The 17,944-nt window shown below is 41.1% G+C and overlaps 5 protein-coding genes and 1 pseudogene across 6 annotated transcripts; 5 read left to right on the forward strand and 1 right to left on the reverse strand.

Moving 5' to 3' along the window:
* Positions 1 to 345: 345 nt before the first annotated feature.
* Positions 346 to 3,430, forward strand: LOC141839158 (bet1-like protein At4g14600). Its single transcript, XM_074726839.1, has 4 exons — positions 346 to 435; positions 586 to 709; positions 2,317 to 2,373; positions 3,174 to 3,430. Exons 1-4 carry the CDS (start codon positions 392 to 394, stop codon positions 3,330 to 3,332), a joined length of 384 nt encoding a protein of 127 aa, XP_074582940.1. The 5' UTR covers positions 346 to 391; the 3' UTR covers positions 3,333 to 3,430.
* An 81-nt stretch (positions 3,431 to 3,511) lies between these two features.
* LOC141839154 (protein LOW PHOTOSYNTHETIC EFFICIENCY 1, chloroplastic-like) lies at positions 3,512 to 6,344 on the reverse strand. Of its 2 annotated transcripts, none has more exons than XM_074726835.1 (2): positions 4,107 to 6,344; positions 3,512 to 3,574 (listed from the first exon to the last, which is right to left on the reverse strand). In XM_074726835.1, exon 1 carries the CDS (start codon positions 6,158 to 6,160, stop codon positions 4,136 to 4,138), a length of 2,025 nt encoding a protein of 674 aa, XP_074582936.1. In that variant the 5' UTR covers positions 6,161 to 6,344; the 3' UTR covers positions 3,512 to 3,574; positions 4,107 to 4,135. The 2 variants fall into 2 exon arrangements, with proteins under 2 accessions (XP_074582936.1, XP_074582935.1); XM_074726834.1 differs by lacking the exon at positions 3,512 to 3,574 and having other exon boundaries at positions 3,894 to 6,168; positions 6,256 to 6,308.
* A 216-nt stretch (positions 6,345 to 6,560) lies between these two features.
* On the forward strand, positions 6,561 to 8,186 carry LOC141839160 (putative RNA 3'-terminal phosphate cyclase-like protein; annotated as a pseudogene).
* A 2,327-nt stretch (positions 8,187 to 10,513) lies between these two features.
* Positions 10,514 to 11,628, forward strand: LOC141839157 (protein PHOSPHATE-INDUCED 1 homolog). The gene has a single exon (XM_074726838.1). It carries the CDS (start codon positions 10,551 to 10,553, stop codon positions 11,466 to 11,468), a length of 918 nt encoding a protein of 305 aa, XP_074582939.1. The 5' UTR covers positions 10,514 to 10,550; the 3' UTR covers positions 11,469 to 11,628.
* A 170-nt stretch (positions 11,629 to 11,798) lies between these two features.
* Positions 11,799 to 15,030, forward strand: LOC141839156 (protein WHAT'S THIS FACTOR 1, chloroplastic-like). Its single transcript, XM_074726837.1, has 2 exons — positions 11,799 to 13,264; positions 14,878 to 15,030. The coding sequence occupies exon 1, from the start codon at positions 11,808 to 11,810 to the stop codon at positions 13,065 to 13,067; it is 1,260 nt and encodes a 419-aa protein (XP_074582938.1). The 5' UTR covers positions 11,799 to 11,807; the 3' UTR covers positions 13,068 to 13,264; positions 14,878 to 15,030.
* Positions 15,031 to 15,295: 265 nt separating this feature from the next.
* LOC141841490 (protein WHAT'S THIS FACTOR 1, chloroplastic-like) lies at positions 15,296 to 16,589 on the forward strand. Its single transcript, XM_074729665.1, has one exon. It carries the CDS (start codon positions 15,322 to 15,324, stop codon positions 16,576 to 16,578), a length of 1,257 nt encoding a protein of 418 aa, XP_074585766.1. The 5' UTR covers positions 15,296 to 15,321; the 3' UTR covers positions 16,579 to 16,589.
* Positions 16,590 to 17,944: the final 1,355 nt, after the last annotated feature.

The raw sequence follows: 17,944 nt of genomic DNA on the forward strand, positions 1-17,944 counted from the left end.
ACCAAGACTGGCAAATACTGGCGCCATGTTAGTTAGAACAAGTGCTTTGATAATTATTTAGATTATGGATCTTATGGTTAATGTTATACAAAAACAAAATAGAAATAATTATTTGACTATTTAAATTAATTATTTAAATATATTCTCAGTGTATTTACGCGTGATGAAATCACTGCTTACAAAAAACAAAAAAAAAGAAATAATGTTAAAATTAAAGGGATTTTTTTGTTATTTTATAAAGTATGGAGTCAATTATAATGTTCTAAACTACAAGGGGTAAGATAGAAAAGTCGGTAAGCTACGATGAAATAATATTCTTATTTACTTGCAAACGAAGCTGTTAAATCGTTCACGCGGTCTCATCCAGGGGCTTCTCCGTCGACACGACGACATGGCGAATCCCCTCAACCGCGCTCCAGGCCCTCTGCGATCGAGGTATTTGTTGGCTTCTTTCTCTCCTTCTGCATCGATTCATTTGTGTGATTTCTTTTTTTTTTCTTTCGAGAATTTTGTTACTTTCTAGGTTTCTGGTGTTCTTTCCTGGATTTCTCATGAAAATTTCGCTTTTTGGTGTTGGGATCTCAGGGAAGGGCTGTTTGCTCGTCCATCCTCTTCTTCGGACGAGATTCAATTGCGGATCGACCCGATGCATGGGGATCTGGATGAGGAAATCGGTGGGCTTTACCGGAAGGTCCGGCAGTTGAAAGGGGTGCGTTTTTTTTTTTCTTTCTATCTTTCTTCTGTCTTTACTTCATTTTATTTGGTTCTTCTGTAATGTTTCGTATCGGAGTACCATAGTTGGATCGGGAGAGAAGTATCGAGTAGAAAAGGATCAAGATGGGGTTTTGGTGTGCACACGAGTCTGATACTCCATTTTATTATTGTTAGCAAACTAACATAATCTTCTTATGAATTAAAATTTTATTTATAAGAGAATCAAAACAACAATATAGTGCCGTTATCATGGCCTTGTGTACTTTCTCTTCAAATTGCTGGTATAGCTTTGTGAAAATGCAAGTTTATGCTGTCCAGTTTCTATTATTACTACTCTGATAGACTCATTGAAGTTTTATTTGTTGAGGGAGAGCTTCGCATGTTTATATATAGAGGAAGCTCCAAGTGCCTTTATCAGGCAAGATGATGGAATTCTTAATTTCTAGGACATTAGTTGCGTGTAGCCGTGGATTCTTGACTTTGTTTCCATGTAGTGAAATTTCAATATTGGAAGCCAAAGAATACCCTTTCTTTATGGTTGGCCTAGTTCTTGACATCTAGTTCATGATTTATCTTGCAAAATCTGGTAAAGATTTGTGGTGGTTAAAGTTCAAACTTCAAAGTTGTCCCTAACCTGCTAAGCTGCCGATTGGTTCAGATATTGGTTAGCAGGGCTGGACCATTCAGGGCCGGACCTAGGAAGGGGCTCCCAAAAAAATTAATAATTATACTTGTATTGTTGGTAGCCCATGAGTGGTCACTCACACACAAGAGGCCCCATTGAACACAGGTACGGCTCTGTTGGTTAGTACCATTGAGTAATTTGAGTGGTCAAAGAAATAATTGGATATGCATAATATGTTGCGTAGGAAGTCATTCCAGTGATCAGCAATTCTTTCTTTTTTCCCACTGAATAAAAAAATAGTTGCAGAATTGGCATTCAATGTGAAATTCTTTCTTTGTTCTGCAACATGGATGCATTATGCTTTGGCATGTTAACTGAAGCATGAAGGTGGGTAACATCTTAGGAATTCCAAGGACAACGTTGACAACTAGTAGTTAGTCTCAATCCCTTGGGATCATGAACTTTATCCCGCCATTGAACTAGTTTCTATATGTAAATCTATTTCACTAGTAATTAACAACCTAGCATTGCAAGCTACTCATTTATGAGGTTGTTCATGCTATGAGTTCCAATACAAAAATTAAACAGTTACAGTTGTCTTCCAAGTTATTAGCATTTATAGAACTGCTACTTAGTATGAGTAATCAAGGATTGTGCTTGGCCTTTACATACATTAACATATAGTGACTAGATTGTTGTCAATATCATAACAAGATAACTGCTGTTCTTGGGCTTAATGTACATGATCATGTAATCACTTGATGGAAGTTTGTCTCCTCTAGCAAACAATACATACAATCTGAAAATGGAGATACTCAAAGGTGATCATAACCATTAAGAAACCTTGTTATCTTTTTCCTAAGTTTCTTATATTAATTCAGTTATCATTTTCACTTGTATATTAATTCAGTTATCATTTTCACTTGTTGTGACACTAATTATTCTCTTTGTAATTCTCTTTGTAATATGTGTTACAGGTAGCTCAAGAAATAGAGTCTGAAGCAAAGTTTCAGAATGATTTCATAACTCAATTGGTAATATCCATTGTCATCTTTGAGTTTACATTCTTATATGCTTCATGAATATGTCAAGTTAATGTAGAAACTTCATCTAATCTTGACTGTTGATCAAAAGCCGTCTTTGTGCTGTAATTTTATAAAATCCATCCTTTTTTTGCCTGCCCTTTCACTTTTCATAAGCTTCAAAAAAAAAAAAAAGAAATCTGATAGAAGAGTGTATTGCAAAGGCTCTCTGTGTAAACGCCTAGGCATTGGAGTCAGGCAAAACCCATCTACAGCCTCTAAATCTTGTTAGATGCGCAGATTGAATCAAGGCTTCTCTATGTTTGCCCTCACCAGGAATGTCATGTGACCAAGGGCAAATTCAACTAAATTTGGAAGGATTCTTATCGAAATACTCCATGGCCACTAAGATGACAAGTGACAAATCAACTAAATTTGGAAGGATTCTATGTGACTTAAAAAGTTTCATAAAGTGGATCCTATCCACATGAATAGAGAATATCCTATCCCTCCAATCAACTGATACTTTTTGGAAAGTACCATAAAAAGCATATCATGTTTGGACCTAACATTTCATCACATTACAAGAGTTATATCTCATTTCTTTGATCAAATCTCACAAATAAACTTGGTCTCATGCAATGATTTTGAAAAAGAAACAAACCTGGGTGTACATGTCGATGTCGGGTGCATGATATTACTTTTGCACATGATTTTTGTAACTAGGCTTACATAATGAGCATTATTATTATTACTATATATACGGTTGACTTAATTCGCATGCTACTTATGGAGCTGTGACTGTTGAACAGCAAATGACGTTAACTAAAGCCCAGGCTGGGGTAAAGAACAACATGAGAAGGATGAACAAGAGCATCATCCAGAACGGTTCAAACCATGTCTTCCATGTAATTCTGTTTGCATTGTTCTGCTTCTTCATTGTCTACTTTTGGTCGAAGATCTCCCGGTGATAAAGAGATTAGGATGCAAGAGTGTGCAAATAGATGAATCTGCTGGTTCATTATCTGTACTGGATGTTTTGGATAGAAAGAATATTTGAATCTAACGACTAAGGTAGCCAACCCATTCTCTTCTGCTGCAATCTATGACTTCCTGGTGTGAGCATATTTGCCAATGTGATGATCGAGCTAATGGAGTGATGGAAAATCGCCTTTCTATATTTCCTCATTTGTCATTTGCAAAACCATCTCTTCTGCAATTGGCAACCAGAACACTATCAAATAATTTGCTTTGGAACTAAACTTTTAACTATAACAATCTTCTCGCTTAGAACATAATTTTTAATTAATTTTACTTGATATATTAATTTGTTAGTTGATTTGTTACTTTTAAGTATTGAAATGGCACATACATAACATTTAAAAAGTAAATACTATTAAGTTGAATTGACATCAACTTCCTCCGAAAGAGTTTCAAGTTTACATATATATCCCAAAGGAGAAAAACATTAAGCAAGAGATTATTGAATTTTTTACCATGTAGTAAGAGAACAAGGATAATGAATTCAGTGTGTCAGCGTTCATTGACATATATTGTAACATAACAGTAGAAAAGGGGGTTCAATGTTACAGAGAAAGAAATGGATATACAAGTATGAAACCAATTGCATGAAATCATCCACGATATCATCTCTATTTAATTAGACTGTCATTTTTATATCTCTTTCTCATCAAATGGTCTTCTCTACAAGGGAGATCTGCAAGATCAGGAACAATTTCTGTCACCTGAGTGTGCAGCCCAACGCCTCAGTCGTTCAACTTGGACGTAAGGATTGTGAGACAGTATCATAGGCTTTTGGAGAAAGATGAAATCCCTCATCACAAGCCCTCAGGTACATCTCATTTGCTAGTCTTGGTTTGCCATGTCTTGCAAGGGCTTCCACCAGTATTTCATAAGTTGTTTCGTTTGGTTTGAGTTTGTAATCTTTCATGCCGCGAAACCACTCCAAAATAGCATTTTCCATACCATTCTTTGCACATGCAGAAATTATCGCATTAAAAGTGACCACACTCGGTTCGATACCCACTGATCTCATTTCGCTAAGAACGGATTCAACCATCTCAGGACTACCTTTTCCAATGTAAACTGATACCAGTATTGTGTATGCATACAGATTTGGCTTGACATTCACTTTACCCATGTGCTCCCACACGCTGAGAGCTTCATCGTAAAGCTTCCCTTTTTCAAGTGCACTCAGCAGAGCTCCATAAGATATGACTGTTGGTTTCTCACCCTGCTCCACCATTCTAGCAAATATCTGTACAGCAACTGATGTTTCTGATGCTTTAGAGCATGCTACAAGGACTGCATTCCATTCTCTGCTTCCTGGTCTTAAGCCTTTCTCTTGCATCTTATTGATGAGCCTAACACCCCACTTCCACATCCCCTTTTTTCTGGCAGCAGTTAGCAGAAAGTTGAAATGCGATTGGATAAGTTCATATGATAGATTATTTGGGTTAGGTCCAATCTCCAGCAAGTCCTCAAAGACCCCGAGAGCTGCCCACCACTTTTTCGCCTTGCCCATCAGCCATATCACATGATTACATACAGATAAGCTTATGTCATTGCTCATGTCCCTTATTCTACTATAGAACTCCCTAGCCACAGTGTAATGGCTCTCTCGTGTGCATGCCCACAAAAGCCGTTCATAATCTACTCGGTTAGGTTTCAATAGTGCCTCATCCATCACAACCAGGAGCTTAAAAATATTTGGAGCTGGATTCTCATCATTTACCAGCCACTTGCGCATCACAAGATTACATACACTGATTGTGAACTTTTCAAGTTTAACAAACTCATTCTTCCATTCATCACTGTTAGTTTTGCCAATTTCACCTCTCTGATACTTGTCTCTAAACTGGGCAAAGCAAGCAACCGCACCAAACGCATCGCCCATCTTCTTGTATGACAGTAAGACGGTTGAATAAGTGACAGGTGATGGAGATAAGCCATTGCTGTCAATATCATCTAGCACATTTAGAGCATCTTGATACCTGCCTTGTTCAAGGTAAATGGACATCAGAGTATTATAAGTCACAACATTAGGAGTGATGCCTTGTGATTTCATATCCTCTATGACTTCGTTGACTTTATCAAAATCACGAGTCAGCTTCACTGCACTTAAGAGGCTGTTATAGATGAACAAGTTTGGAGAGACAGAACTACCAGTCTCCTTATTTTTCCACTTCAACCACTCAACAATAGCAAATGCTGAATCCAGACTCTTCTTAGCCCCTAAACCCCTGATCATAGATGAGTAGACAGGCAGAGGCAAGGTATCCAAGTTCTTGAATTCTTTCTTGACATCGTCTGCGGTTTTAGCATGCATTAAGCTCAATGAAATTGCATGCACATCAACCCTCCTAGTTCTCCTACCATTTTCTTCAAAACTCACTATATCTTCTCCTTCATTTTCACAATCAGCATCAAATGCCTTGTCCTTTTGTGCACCACTTAAAGCATCAGGATCGGCTTTGTGTATGCCAACATTTTTTGCCCTTGGTAGCTCTTCCAAATGTTGCTTCCCTAGCTGTTCTTGATCTAATGCCCCAGCCAAATAGAAAGCCTTTCTGGAAGGAATCGGCTTGTTGAGCTCAGAAGAAGAGGCAGATTTAGCATCGGTAACAGGAAACCTGCTCGCCCACAAAAGACTCCGTTTTCTAAATCCCCCGATACCACAAGAAATATAACATCGGTTACTACAAAGTGGATACTCAAATCTCTCGACAATTTTCACTCTCCTTAGTGAACCGCAATCCAAGAAAGTCCCGCACTCCATAAAAGTTCCTGTTTTGACAAATTCAAGTTCGCAGCTTGCATCTACTCAAAACCAAATGATGCAATGGTCCCCAACAATAGCAATGAAAAGAGTACCTCCTACAGGGACTCAAATGGTGAGCGCCGGCGGCAGATCAGCAATACCAACGTCGCCAAGGGAGAGAGGAGATCGCGATCGGTGAGCAAGCGAGCATTATTATTGAGTGGAGAACGGATAAGGAACGAAGGGAAGAAAGACGATGGATTATCCGGGGAGGCTCAGCCCAAACTGAAAAAGCCCATTTATCTTAGGGCCGAACCGGCCTCGGCTCAGCCCAACTTGGTCATCGAGTAGTCGACGCAATATTACGGTCCATCCCGACGCGGTCGATCCATTCTGAACCGGAACGGTTCAGGTTGAACCAGCGTGAGCTAAGATTTCATCTTCGCTTGCCTCTCGCGCCGCCTCCCACCGGCGTCGAGCACCAAGCAGCGCTCTCGCTTTCGCTCTGGGAAGATGAGGAAGACGCCGTACATGAAGCTGAAGGGAATACACCAGTTGAGAGGCTCCTCCTCGCGACTCTGTCAACCAACGCAATCCTCATCGAGGATATCCACTTCGACGAGACTTCTCCAGGGCTCCGGCCCTATGAGGTTTCGTTGCTCCGCCTCATTGAGAAGATATCCGACGACTGCACAATCGAGATCAACGAGACAGGTTCGTCCGCCGGAAATCTGCCCGGTTCTATTTTTTTTATTGTGAGTTCGGATCGATTTCGCTGACAATTTTTGCGTTTTGGTTTGTGTAGGAACGAAACTGAGATACCGGGAGTTTTGGTCGGAGGGAAGTAATGACTGCGGCCTCAGTCGTTCCATCGGGTACTTCCTTGAGCCGCTAATCCTTCTTGCTTTGTTTGGGAAAAAAATACCTGTCTATTACGCTCAAAGGTTAGCTCGTTTCCTCACTTTTTGGTGATATTATCGAGGGGAAATTGTAAGTAATAGTATCTTTCAACTTGCTGCTGTTGGATTAAAAGAATCATCGACAGTTTTAACTGGAACCACCGAGTTTCTAGCTTTCTGCAACTTAGATGGTTCACTAGTTTTTTTAGCCAAAGTTCAACTGGTATCTTCTGTTCAGGAAACTAGTTGATAATTTTTTTAGCCAAAGTTAAACTATCAACCTATCTTTATCTAGGTTATTTTAAATCTTTCAGAGAATGGACTTAAGATAGTTGATAGTTCTTTTACCTGCCTAGTTTAATAAAAAATGTTTCTATTTTCATGAGAATTTATACATCATATGGTAGGAAGTTTATGCCTCTCTACTTTAAAAGAAATTTAGAAAAGGATTATCTTGTGTGTGTGTGTGTGTACACATGTACATATTGATCAGTGATACTTCATATTCCCACAAAAAGAGAATAAAGTCTCTGAATGCTTACTAATTAATGGTCCTAATTATTTCATTTGCTTAGTTCCATTGTCAATCACGACAAAAACAAATCAGCTGCTACGACTACCTATATTGTATTTGGTTATGACTGACATTGCTTGTGACTTATTTTGTGAAAAAAGTGTCATAATCATTTTTTTTCCAAAAAAAAAAAAAGGAATTACAAATGATTCTAAAGATCCTTCTGTTGATTCCTTCCGTGCAACAACACTACATATGCTTAAGCGGTTTGGCATTCCATTATATGGTTTGGAGTTGAAAATTGTGAGTCGGGGAGCTCCTCCCCTTGGCGGTGGTGAGATTATTCTTGGTGTTCCAATTGTCCAAACACCTTAACAGTGACTCTTGATACATAATCTATGTAGCTATAAATCATGTCTGCTTACAAATACATAATCTATAAATTCATGTCTGCTTGTTTATTTAAATAAACTAAAACATTCAGGCAGCCCATTGGGTTGATGAAGGAATGGTCAAGAGCATTAGAGGAGTGACACTCTCCACACGAGTATCCCCTCAAATTGGGAGTCGAATGATATATGCAGCTCGTGGAGTTTTTAATCACTTCATTCCAGATGTTCATATTTTTACTGACCATAGATCAGGTCCATCTGGTGGGAGGTATAATTTAGTTTTCCTATTAGTAACCTCTTATTTGCCTAAATATATGATTTCATCTTTATGATAGTTTGCCAAATTCTTTGATACACATGTGATTCTAGAATATTTGGCAAGTTGAAAAGCAGCATCTCATACCACTGAGTATCCTTTGCACAGAATTTTTTCTAGCATGAGCTTATTGTGCTAAAATATGCTTGTCTTAAAGTACACTTTAAACGATCAGATTAGATTTCTGATTTCTTTGAGTCATGTAACTACAATCATCATCAGTAAGGAGGTGTGAGCTTTGACCTGGTAACTACTGGTTTGTTTTTAACTTTGTTGGGAGCACGTAGTTATTTTTATGTGTTTGATACAGCTGCCAATAATATTTACTTCTTGTGAGAACTGAAAAATATGCACGGAGCAATTACAATTTGGCTGATGAATGACACATTGATGCATGGGAAGTTAGATCTGTCATTCTGGAATCTGGATCTTGTACTACGAATAAATATCCAACAGTTCATATCCATTAGCTTAGTTATAATATCCGGGTTGGGCTTGATTATAGTTGGGACACAAGATTCACTGTTAAATCACTCACTTGCATCAACAATTGGCTTGCTTTGACTTTCAAGTATGGCCTTGATCATTCATTTCAGTTCAATGAATGTTGACTTAATTGCACTCAACTGACCTTAATCTTGGTCACCCCAAATGAATCTTAACGGAGCTTGTTCCAAATAGTTTGCTAGAGCTTTGATGTTTAACCATGAACAACCTAGATGGCTCCTCTTGTTTTTCTATATTCATGCGGATGCTTATTTGTTTTGTAGCTTAATTCTGCATAATCCACCTTGCAGATCACCGGCTACGGCGTATCACTTGTTACGGAAACTACAACTGGCTGCTTAATTTCTGCAGATATTGCAACAAGCCATCCAAAACCTGAGGAAATGGATACCATGGAAGATTCCGACAACAAACCTGAGATGTTACTCCCTGAGGATGTTGGTGTTAAAGTTGCTTCAATGTTGCTCTAAGTAGGTTGAGCAAAACCAAACAAAATGAAAATAAATCTGACATGTTCTTTAATGGTTTCCAGGGGTTGCGGGAAGCTAACACCATACGGCACAGAAACAAACACTTCGCAATATTAGAGATTCCCTGAATGTTAAGTTTGTCATAGAACCTGATCCAACCACAAACACTGTGATTCTGAAATGCGTCGGTTGTGGGATGGATCTATCGAGAAAGGTTGCATAAGTAGTAGTAGGGTTTGATTTTTCTTTGAACCTTTTGTCGACATATGTATCGACTCTGTGTTTATCAATTCATGTTCGTGTACCAGTTGATGTCAATCAAACTCAAGCAAATTAATTTTGCATGCAAATCATAGCTTGCGGATCACTCTCTGTATCAATTATTGGCTCACGTAATTTGATTCTCCAATCAACAATTTTATTAAGACGATAAAAATGCTCCTTATATTATATTATCATCATCATTATTATTATATAAATACTACAATCTGGTAGCAGTAGCATCAAGCTCCCATTAAGTAGCCAGCTATAATGCATAATACACCGTCCCATGTCTATCGTCTCCAATGCAGGTGCCGCCTACACCAGACACGCCGCTGTCTCTGCTCGCGTGTCCCGGTCCAATGCACTGCGTGGCAGCTTCACTACCCTCCAACTCAAACCCCAAACACATCAAACATTAAACGTTTTTCGTTTGACGGCTGCAATGCAATGAGGCGATGAAGAAGAAGAAGGGACAAAAATTTGAGAGCACATCCCTTCACTCGATATGGGAGATCGTCTATTTTAGCATTAGCATTAGCAAAAATAATAAAGATAGTCAAGTGGATAAGAACGAGGTGCATCATGATTCTTCTTCTTCTTCTCGTATCAGAGACTCTGTTTGACGCACTGTTCTACTCGCTTCTCACGCACTCCAATCCATGGCCTCCGATTCCATCTGCTTCATATTTGCTCCCAGGAATTGACCTCCCGTCGCCTTCGCCTGGCCCGCTCTCGATCATTACTAGCATGCAAAAAACGACGACGGATTCTTAATTGCGACAGCGAAAGCAGTAGGGGCACCCTCAGCTGTATCTTTCAGTAACGTTTATGTCACAAGAATTATTGGCATCCACCCGATCGAACGGAACGCTGTTCTTGATCGACCATGGTCGCTTTTGCCGACGCCATCCACTGAGCTGCTCGGTCAACCTGGCCCATGGGCAGGCGCCTCTTCTTTATCGCCTCGCCTTCCTCTCTCTTTCCTTCGACCACTATAAATACGGCAACGCTTGTACTTGGTGCTTATCCACTCGGAAAACAGTGCTATGGCTTCTTCTTCTACTACAGCGCTCTCGCTGTGCTCTGTTTTGCTTGTTTGCTTTCTGTTGCTTCCTGCTCTGTTTCTCGGCTCTAATGGACAGCCGCTCGCCATGACCTACCACAGGGGAGTTCTTCTCACTGGGCAAATCCCCGTCAATCTCGTCTTCTATGGCAAGTTCACCGCCTCCCAAAGAGCGGTCCTCTCTGACTTCGTCGACTCCCTCTCGCCGCTCCCCGGTCAGAAGGACCGCCTCGAGCCGTCGGTGGGCACCTGGTGGAACACTCTCCGCGTGTACTACGCCGCCTCCAAGACGCCTCCGCCGAGACTCGCCCTCGGCCGGCAGATCGTCGACGAGTCGTACTCTCTCGGAAAATCCCTCCGCGACGCTGACCTCGCCGCCCTGGCGGCCCGCGGCGGCGCCGCACTGAGCGTGGTGCTCACGGCCGCGGACGTGGCCGTGGAGCGGTTCTGCATGAGCCGGTGCGGGTCCCACAGGCCATCCGCCTCCGGAAGTGGTCGGATTGTGTATATATGGGTGGGGGACTCCTCGGCGCAGTGCCCCGGACAGTGCGCGTGGCCGTTCCACCAGCCGATGTATGGCCCGCAGACGCCGCCGCTGGTGGCGCCCAACGGCGACGTCGGGGCCGACGGGATGGTGATCAACCTGGCAAGCATGTTGGCCGGCGCCGCCACCAATCCGTTCGGCGACGGCTTCTACCAGGGGCCGAGCGAGGCGCCGCTGGAGGCGGCGACGGCGTGCAGCGGGGTCTACGCGAAGGGAGCGTACCCGGGGTACCCAGGAGACCTGCTGGTGGACCCGGCCACGGGGGCCAGCTTCAACGCGTATGGGGCCCGCGGGAGGAAGTTCCTTGTCCCGGCCTTGTTTGACCCGTCAACGTCCACATGTTCTACTTTGGTGTAGTCTTGTGGGCATGAAAAATATAGATTATAGAAAATAGATGGATGTTTATGTCAGTAAATAAAATAAAATAAAATAAAATGTGAGTATAATATAAATGAAACTTGTGAATATTGAATATGTTATTATTAAATTGTGAAATAAATGGTAAAAAATTGTTTTATACTTTTCTTCCATTACTTCAAATTTTCTAAATCACCATTTATTTCCATCGTCGATTTAAATTAATATAAAATTAAAGAAATTCTCTATTGAAAATTCGTTATTGGGCTATAACCGCGACCAGTGGAAACGGCCCATTGATGATTAAAGCCCTTCGCTGAATCGGCGATCGCAGTGGCCATGGCGGCGGCGATTCTCCTCTCCGGCACCAGAAAGCTTCACGCTGTTATGGTGCCCTGGAATCCTCCTCCTAATCTTCCTCTGTCGAATAGATCCTTCTCCTCCGTCCCCGACGACAGGGTTTCTACGGGTACGGCCGCCTCGCTTTTCCCCTTCCTCAGTTGTCGTCGCCGGAAGAAGATTCGAAAGAAGGTGCAGAGCCCCCGTGCCGACCCTACCCAGAATGACGCCGGTCGTCCCCTCCCCGAGTTCGAAGCGGTGGTCCTTCGCGACTCCTTCCTCCGCTTCATAACTCGCACAAAGTGCTACCTTTCTCGGCTGCCTGACCATCGCGTCGACCTCGCCGAAGCCGGTAAGCTCCATCGAGAGCTAGGGTTTCCTCGAGGTCGCAAAGTCTCCCGATTTGCCGCCCAACACCCTATGCTCCTCCATCTGCCCCGCCTCCCGCCTGACTCTAAACCCTACCTCGCCTTCACTCCGCTCATGGATTCCCTCCTCGAAGAGGAGCTCAAACTCATGGATGACACGGAGGCCGCTCGTGTCACCACTGTACGCAAGCTCCTCATGCTATCGGTTGGCCGCCGCATTCCTCTGGCCAAACTACATCATTGTCGCCTCCTCTTCGGCCTCCCTGATGACTTTCGCGATCGCGTCTCCAAGTATCCGGAGTACTTCCGGGTTGTCGCCGATCCAACCGATGGACGCCAGGTTCTCGAGCTCGTTGAATGGGACCCGGCCCTCGCCGTCAGTGCTCTCGAGAGGGACTTCGTTCCTGACGCAGCCCGTGTTCGGAGGTCATTTAAATTTCCCATACGCCGTGGAAAGGCGTTGCCTTTGGAGGAGGACGACGAGAAGAGACTAGATTCTCTAAGTACTCTCCCTTTGTTGTCGCCTTATTCTGACGGTTCAGCATTGCAGCCATGGACAGTGGAGGCCGAGAAGTATAGAGTTGGTGTTGTTCATGAATTTTTGAGCTTGACGTTGGAGAAGAGAGCTTGGATCCATCATATTGTTGAGTTCAAGGAGGAATTCAGTCTCACGAAGCATACTTACCAGATGCTACTGAAGCATTCTCGAGCATTTTATCTCGCTGGCACCGAGATGAATTGGGCCGTGTTCCTAAGGAATGCTTATAGGAAAGATGGAACTTTGATTGAGAAGGATCCACAAGTCTTGTTCAATGAAAAATTGCAGAGTTATGCTTTGACAGATTCAGAATCCAGGATCAGAGGATTGAAGGAAGAATTACTCGCTGATTGAGGAGAAGGAAGGAGAAGTTTTCTTAACATTATCAGTTTTGGTTCTGAAGCATTCATTTATTGACAATAAATCATGGAATGATATGAAAGTTGTGATGATACTGAGGATAGCAAGGTCGGTTTGGCTCACGGCAATAGCAACCTTCTATAGGATGATGCCAGGGAATGTTAATTTGGTTTTGTTCATGGAACACAAAGGTATGGACTCATCATGATCATGAACATATCCGTGCTAGTGTTGTATTTTACTCTTCATTTCTGGTGCATCAATCATATGTTCTTAACCAATAAAAGAATTACCAAAGAGCACATTTCTGGTGCATCGATCATATGTTCTTGGATGAATATTTAAAAGCTACTGCACTGTGATTGCCACAACCTAGAATTTCACTGGGTGTACCATCAGTAGACTGTTCCTAAAATGGCCACCAGAAGTTTCTCAATATGTGATTACTTTGTTGTCCATACATATATTTTATTTGGATAATATCATATGCCTATATACCATCTGTTCATCATCATGATACTTATTTCTTAATCTATCTGATTGCCTACTTCAAAATGACACTGGTTCATTATCATGAAACTGTAACTGTTTAGTCTTCCTGCACATCCTTCAAAGTGACACTATCATGAAACTGTAGCTGCTTAATCTTCCTGATTGCATATTTTAAAATGACACTGGTTCAATATCATGAACTAGTTCTTCTTAATATTCCTGATTGCGTCCTTCAAAATGACACTGGTTCATTATCATGAAACTGTAACTGTTTAGTCTTCCTGCACATCCTTCAAAGTGACACTATCATGAAACTGTAGCTGCTTAATCTTCCTGATTGCATATTTTAAAATGACACTGGTTCAATATCATGAACTATAATATTCCTGATTTCCTTCAAAATGACACTGGTTCATATCATGAAACTGTAACTGTTTAGTCTTCCTGCACATCCTTCAAAGTGACACTATCATGAAACTGTAGCTGCTTAATCTTCCTGATTGCATATTTTAAAATGACACTGGTTCAATATCATGAACTAGTTCTTCTTAATATTCCTGATTGCATCCTTCAAAATGACACTGGTTGAATATCATAAACTAGTACTGCTTAGTCTTCCTGATTGCATCCTTCAAAATGACACTGGTCCAATATCATGAAACTAGTATCGCTTAATCTTCCTGATTGCGCCCTACCAAATGACACTGGTTCATTATTACGAAACTCTGTTATTTCTTAATCTTCCTGATTGCGTCCTTCAAGATTATACTGGTTCTTTATCATGGAACTGTTAATTAGTCTTCCTGGTTGCATCCCTTGAAATGACACTGTTTTTTTTTTGTTTTTAATCATGAAACTGTTTAGTATCTTAATCTTCCTAATTGCATTTTTTGAAATGCCGCTGGTTCTTTATCATAAAACTGTTATTTCTTATTGTTCTCGATTGCATCCTTCAAAATGACACCAGCTCGTTATCATGAAACTGTAATTTATTAATCTTCCTCACTGCATACTTCAAAATGACACTGATCACTTCCCGCATTCTCCTGCTTCGTTGAGTTTATTCTTTGTTCAGAAAGTGAATTCTGAGCATGGTCAGAGTCTGAGTTGGATGAGATTGTATCTGCAAAAATCTTGGTCTAGAATCTCCCTTGTCATGCAAATTTTTGACACTTCCACTGTCATATTTCCTGAAATACTTGTTTATTCCAACTAGAGAAGTATATCATCGATAATGATGCAATTTGTCAATCCAGTAAAAGTATTGATTTGAATTAAAGTTATTTAATGAATTCAACTGTGATCTTTTCAGATGCACTGAACCATCTCCAGAAATGATCAAGAGACGTCCTGGTGAAATTCCTCATTTCAATTCTGTAGAATGCATGCAATTCTACTACTACTTAATTAATTAATGTTGTATAATGAAAGTCCCATTTAAATATAATTAAAATTGAAATCTGTAGCTGGGAGTTTATTTGTGTTGTCTAATGCCTTTTCTTTCTTTTTTTATTTATTTTATTTTATTTTCCATCACCTCAACGTCATTAATCATTTTTTGGACAAATTGTTTAAGGGTGTTTTAATAATTTTGAAATATTATTGATCATTCTGGAAATACAGTCGTAAATTCTGAAATTATTTCCCTAAATATTACTGTAAATTAAAGAAATTATGATTTTAATTAAACGAAATCTCTTGGGCTACAACATGACTTGGAAGCGGAAGCCCTTCATTTGCGGCGATCGCGGAGGCCATGGCGGCGGCGCTTCTTCTCTCCGGCGCCAGAAGGCTTCGCGCTGTTCTGGTGCGTTGGAATCCTCTCGTTAATCTTCCTCTCTCACATGGAGCCTTCTCCTCCCTCCCCGACGGCAGAGTTTCCACAGCTACCGCCGCCTCGGCTTTACCCTTCCTCAATTGTCGCCGCCGGAAGAAGCTTCGAAAGAAGATGAAGAGCCCCCGTGTCGCCCCCATCCAGAAGGATTCCGGTCTCATCATCCCTGCCTTAGAATCGATTGTCCTTCGCGACTCCTTCCTCCGCTTCATAACCCGCACAAAGTGCTACCTTTCTCGGCTGCCAGGCCATCGCATCCCCCTCGCCGACGCCGATAAACTCTATCGCGAGCTAGGGTTTTCTCGAGGTCGCAAAGTCTCCCGCTTTGCTGCCAAACACCCTCTCCTCCTCCACATGCCCCGCCTCCCGCCTGACTCCAAACCCTACCTCGCCTTCACGCCGCTCATGGATTCCCTCCTCGACGAGGAGATCAAACTCATTGATGATATGGAGGCCGCTCGTGTCGCCACTGTACGCAAGCTCCTCATGCTCTCGGCTGGCCGCCGGATTCCTCTGGATAAACTCCATCTCTGTCGCCTCCTCTTCGGCCTCCCCGATGACTTTCGCGATCGCATCCACAAGTATCCAGAATACTTCCGGGTCGCCGTCGATCCGAGCGACGGACGCAATGTTCTCGAGCTCGTTGAATGGGACCCAGCCCTCGCCGTCAGTGCCCTGGAGAGGGACTTCGTTCCTGACGAAGCCCGGGTTCGTAGGACATTTAAATTCCCCATCCGTCATGGAAAGGCGTTACCTTTGGAGGAGGACGACAAGTGGATGCTGGATTCCATAACTACTCTTCCTTTGGTGTCACCTTATTCTGATGGTTCAGCATTGCAGCCATGGACAGTGGAGGCCGAGAAGTATCAAGTTGGTGTGATTCATGAATTTTTGAGCCTGACGTTGGAGAAAAGGGCTTCGATCCATCATATTGTTGAATTCAAAGAGGAATTCAGCCTCACCAAGCTTATTTACCAGATGCTACTGAAGCAATCTCGAGCATTTTATCTTGCTGGCACCGAGATGAATTGGGCTGTGTTTCTAAAGGATGCATATAGGAAGGATGGGACTTTGATTGAGAAGGATCCACAAGTCTTGTTCAATGAAAAATTGCAGAGTTATGCCTTAACAGATTCAGTACACAGTGAGCAGAAGGTTGAACAAAGAATTGCCCGCTGACTGAGGAGAAGAAAAGGTAAGCTTTCTTAACATTTTCAGTTTTGTTTCTGAAGCATTCATTTTTTGACAATGAAACATGGAATGATAGCAAAGTTTGTGATGATAGTGAGGATAGCAAGGTATTTTACTCTTCATTTCTGGTGCATCAATCATAAATTTTTAACCAAATAAATCATTACAAAAGAGCACATTGCTGGCCGATTAAAACGGATGGCTTGATATAACTTTATGTATGTTTGAATGCTTAAATTCTGATGTGAAAATTGGAATTCAGATCTCTGTTTATTGTTGTACATTGCTAAAACTTATTAGATCAAATACACTTAACGTGGTTAAGCACTTGTGCATTGTTCAAAATATCAAAATCATGGTAACTCTTTTTTATTATAGAATGGAAAGCAAATCTGAGAATAATCTAGAATTTTAGAGTAAATGAGAAAGATATAGAACATCCTTATGTGAACTAATATTAGCGAAAGCAATATCCTTCCCTTCACTAGGTATCCAAAGTCATCCTAAAATTGGTTCATTTGTTTTCAAGATTGTGCAGATGTTAACTGCACTACACTCAAATTTCATTTATTTGAAGCTGAACTATGCTACTGAATCCAAGGTTATCATGATCAAGATTACTTATGAACACTTAATGTTAGTAAGACATTTATAGGATTGTGATAAGAGCCTAGAATTTAACAAAACATTTTTGGTACATTTTAACTTATAATACATTGTATTATTATCATCCTTTTATATTTGAGACTGCATCATCAAGTATAATTAAAATTAATTGTATCATATTATACATTAAAATGAAATATAATTGCTGTGTTGTATTTTTGTGCTGTAAGGAGTGACTTACTATGGATGACTAGGACATGAACTAAAGATGTTTATTTCATTTTCAAATAAGTCCTTATTAAGATAAGCAAAAGGTATGCTGTCTAAAAAATGTTTTACTTTTTTGTGAATTGAAGGAAATTTTGTTTCCAGATGTGATGTATGAATTGCTTACTTCCATCATGGTGATTTTGATGGGAATTTATGACTCATGAAAAACTACTACTGATTGTTAGGTGTCTTGGATGAATGTTTAAAAGCTACCACACCATGATTGCCCCGACCCAGAATTTCACTCTGTGGCGAACCGTAACATTTATTTTTTAGTCAGTTTTTAGTCAGATAACATCATATGCCTATATTATATAGCATCTGTTCATTATCATGAACTGTTATTTCTTAATCTTCCTGATTGCATCCTTCAAAATGACACTGGTTGGTTATCATGAAACTGTTACTGCGCTTAATCTTCTTGATTGCATCCTTCAAAATGACACTGGTTCGTGTATAACTAACTGTTCTAATTGTC

This window comes from Curcuma longa, chromosome 11 (genome assembly GCF_044706935.1).
Source record: "Curcuma longa cultivar G26 ecotype Majalengka, Jawa Barat chromosome 11, ITB_CL_G26_1.1, whole genome shotgun sequence".
NCBI classification, from domain to species: Eukaryota; Viridiplantae; Streptophyta; class Magnoliopsida; order Zingiberales; family Zingiberaceae; genus Curcuma; species Curcuma longa.